This window comes from Mytilus edulis, chromosome 7, assembly GCF_963676685.1.
Source record: "Mytilus edulis chromosome 7, xbMytEdul2.2, whole genome shotgun sequence".
NCBI classification, from domain to species: domain Eukaryota; kingdom Metazoa; phylum Mollusca; class Bivalvia; order Mytilida; family Mytilidae; genus Mytilus; species Mytilus edulis.
Window position 1 is genome coordinate 60837242 of NC_092350.1, and position 4132 is coordinate 60841373.

The window sequence follows — 4132 nt, forward strand, 5'->3', positions numbered from 1 at the left end:
AATCAATTTCGATATGTAAAAAGACAATATTCAAAGATCGTATTACAGTGTTGAATTGGAAACCTATAAGAATAATTTTATTTAAAGAATGGATAAGTTTATTAAGATCGCATTAAAATTTCCGGGAACATCTCAGTAAAAATGTATAGTTCTTTTTAAGTAGTTTTATGAAGGTTATGGTATCCAGTTTTCTGACGGTAAATTATAAGGACGAACGATGCTAGCGATAGTCGTCAAGTGATTACAAATGTTCAAATGCCCCTCCGGACCAGGTGAGCGAAAAATTGGGTTTCCAAACTCTAGTTTTTATAATCATTTATTAATTTCTAACTTTGTTAATGAACGCCTATCCAACACAATAAATCGCTTATTTCCTGACAAGGATTTTTTATTTTTTAATATACTTTACTATACACATCACCATTGTTTTATGGTAAGTTGTTGTATACAGTTCAGGATCTCCGGGATCTGTAAACAACATTTCCGTAAAAAATGTATAGTTTTTTTAAGTAGTTTCCAAAAGCTAGTTATTTTAATCAATTAATAATTTCGATTTTTTTTATTAAATTCTTAATATACTTTACTTTACACATCGCCATAGTTTTATAAGAAACTATGGTTAATTTTTACATACAGTTCATTTTGAATATTGTAATGTTTTAACTGCATTACCTTAACCACTTCTTGTCAATATAATTCTGCAAATATATGTGGTCTTTTGTCTATAATGATTCCATATAATGATCCAAAGAGACAGCACTTCACACTGTTATTTTTTCTTCAAGTACAATTAAACAAAAAAGCTTTACTATTGATGTCGTTCGCGACTAGCAACTGATTCTTTGTTCCACTATAATGAAGTGACATAGGATAATCAAGACCATCACTTTCTGTCAATATTTCTCTATGTCTTTTTTCCATCAGAGGAGATAACTACAACATTGTTAGAATTGTATCCCGCCACGAACACATTACCATCATTATCTACATCAATACCATGAGGAGACTTCAGAACGCTTTCGTTATTGAATGTCCATAGTAGTTTACCATGTAGGTTATAACATGTCACAGTGTCTTTTTGATTGTTTGTATGATATATATTGTCCCTAAAAGTTGCAGTGTAGCAACAACTGGTCAATGCTTCTCGGACTAAGTCACTTATAGACTCATCAGTTAAATCGATCATTCGTATACCTATGCCTCTCACGGAATAAATCAATTGATTACCTTTCAGTGATATGCCATCAATTTCAGAATCCAATGCAATTGATTTCATCATTTGTTTTGTCTCCAGATTTATTATGGTAATAGTATCTGGACTATTAGATGATACAGCCAATGTATTGTCTTCTCTAATGTATACTATATCAACCGGGTCACTCGGCATCTTGATCTCAAAGTCTTTTGATCCTTTTACACTGAAAACTTTTAATTGTTGAGCCAAGTAGTAAGTAAATACCAATCTATCATCTGGAAGTATGCAACATCCGTAAATGTGATTTCCTTGAGTTTCGACGGACTTGTGTATCGTTAGCTTTATATTTTCTATAGATTTTGTTGAAACGATTGGAACCATCAATTGGGCTTGTCTGACCTTCTTCTTGATCAGAACTATGTCGCATGGATTAGATTCAATACGCACTTCCCCAAATCTTCTGATATCTGATATGATATTCTGGATAGAGTTGTTGATCTGATATGAAAGAGTATGCTGTTCCGTACCTTCCACAAGAGCCTGCAATTGTTTTTCTTTGCTATAAACGTCCTCTTCTATTTGCTTAATTGAGAGAAACATTTGAAGATCTGTTGCGTGTTTCTTAATGTTCAATAGGCTATTTTGGCATTCTCCTATTTCTTTTTCTTTCTGCTCTAGCGAGGCAATTAACTGACAAATTTTAGAGTTTTCTTTTTCTTCGAGCTCGTTGAGTTGTTTCATTAAATCTTCTTGTAGTTTGTCAAGATGGTTGTTGATTTGTATTCTGGACTTCTTGATTTCTTTTTCAATTTCCTTTCTCTTTTCTTTAAATTTCGACAGATTGACTTGTTGATGCTGGCGAATCTTCTTTAGATTATCTGCTATCTCAACTAATGATTCCTCTATCTCGCACATAGCATTGGAGGATTTGGCGTTACGAATGATTTTCTCTAATTCGGCAATTTCCCGGCACTCTTTGTGACATTCCACGATACATGTGCTGCAGCAGGGACATTCATGCTTCTGGCAATAGAATTGATATTTTTTATCGTGACTGGTACAATACTGAGTAATTTTCAGGACATCCGCTAGCAGTTTCTGGTATTCGGCAATAGGTATCACACTGTGGCTTCTCGATGACTTAGACAAACTATGATGCTCCTTGCAATCTGAACATAGTCCCTCGTCACATTCTGTACACCAGACTATGCATGGTTTTTTGATGTGACGGAGGTCACAAACACCACAGCTTTGAGATGATGCAGCCATTAAACACACTACAAAATAAAATCAATGATAAATAATTAGCCATAACAAAAATTTTGCAGTCGGTGGTACCATCTTTAAAAGTAAATATTCTTAAATTGAATTCAATTTGACTTGGGTTTAAAGTACCTGTATTGTTAAAAATCATGCAGAGGGTGATTCATGACATGTCACAGAATTAATTTGTTTTGCCCTATATGATAAAAACATTGGTATATGAGTAAATTTTGTCATTATTTTTCCTGTATAATGTGCATTGCCATGGTAACCGTCAAAACAACATTTTGCCTGAATATAGGTGAAAAAGACACTTTTGAAATTGAAAATAAGGGAACTTAAAGTCCCATCGAAATTTAGTTAATCAATAAAAACAATATGAATATTTACATTGTTAACAAACGAAACCCTAAGTTATTCGAAAACGTTAAAATTTTGAATTTACTAAATAGTTCGTTTCCATAGCAACCATTTAAAAATGTTTTAAAATTTGAAAATGAATGATAATCTTGGTAGAGAAGACTAATATATTACTTGACAAAACATGTCATGAATCAATTGTGTCAAGTCTCTATTTTTCTATTTTTTTAGGGGAATAAATTAAAAACTGTATTAGTTATTATTACATGTTATATTGTTACACAAAAAGGATAAGAGTTAAGGTTCTTTGCATTATGTTGTAACCAATTATGTCAAATAAAATTTGGGAATTTATTCTTTTTTTCACATTTAAAGATAACTATTACAAGATTTGGACTTTTCTTTAGATTTGGTTGTATTTCTTTGGTGTTTTGTCAACTGGCCCCTGTTAGTATAAACCTTCCCATTGGTACAATAGATATATATATATATATATATATATATATATATATATATATATATATATATATATATATATATATCATATAGACAAGTATTGGTACAGTATCATACATATCCTTGTTTATAGCAATGAAATTATAAACCATCAAAGACAACAGTTTGACCAAGGTCTGGGACTTGATAGAAATAATCATAAACATAATATATGTAAATACGTACGAGCCAAAAACGAAAGTTGAAATTCATAAACATTTTGAAATTTGATATATTTAGGTCATTCTTGTATAAGGGAAAATACATAAAATATTTAGAGAAGAATTAATCCTGAATATACCCCCAAAAAAACTAAAAAAATACCTTTTAAATAGAAATAAAGTTCATTCCCGTCTGGTTACCAGGAAGGTTATGAATCACGTGACTGTTTAAAAAACTGGTAAATGCCGGGAATTTTCAAATTCCATCTGCACACTTGCAAGTACGATAGCGGTGTATTAAAAATGAACATAATTATTCCTGACATTTCTTCTTTTTTTCATCTTTGCGTTTCCAATTGATTTGTAGTTATTTCATTAGTGTTTTTCAATTGAGAAAACCAGAGTTTTGCAATCGAAAAGTACCACACTTCGTTTATGCTCCAGCCGCCTTGAAATTTCCAGATAAATTGGACAACCCCATTTGTGTGAACTGCCCTTATTTTGTTTCATTCTAAGCATATTTCGCAGGTTTTTAACTTTTGTTGCTTTCGCTTTTAACTTGAAATAATAGCTAGACCAGATCTTCAAACAATAGCCACAAGAAGCGATAAGTAGAGACATTTATTTAATACATGTATTTGTTTTTTTTAAAGTCTGT

The 4132-nt window shown here is 31.6% G+C and overlaps 1 protein-coding gene across 1 annotated transcript; it reads right to left on the reverse strand.

Annotated features, from left to right (window-relative positions):
• Nucleotides 1–553: 553 nt before the first annotated feature.
• LOC139481907 (uncharacterized protein MAL8P1.12-like) lies at nt 554–3718 on the reverse strand. Its single transcript, XM_071265426.1, has 2 exons — nt 3638–3718; nt 554–2472 (listed from the first exon to the last, which is right to left on the reverse strand). Exon 2 carries the CDS (start codon nt 2462–2464, stop codon nt 905–907), a length of 1560 nt encoding a protein of 519 aa, XP_071121527.1. The 5' UTR covers nt 2465–2472; nt 3638–3718; the 3' UTR covers nt 554–904.
• Nucleotides 3719–4132: the final 414 nt, after the last annotated feature.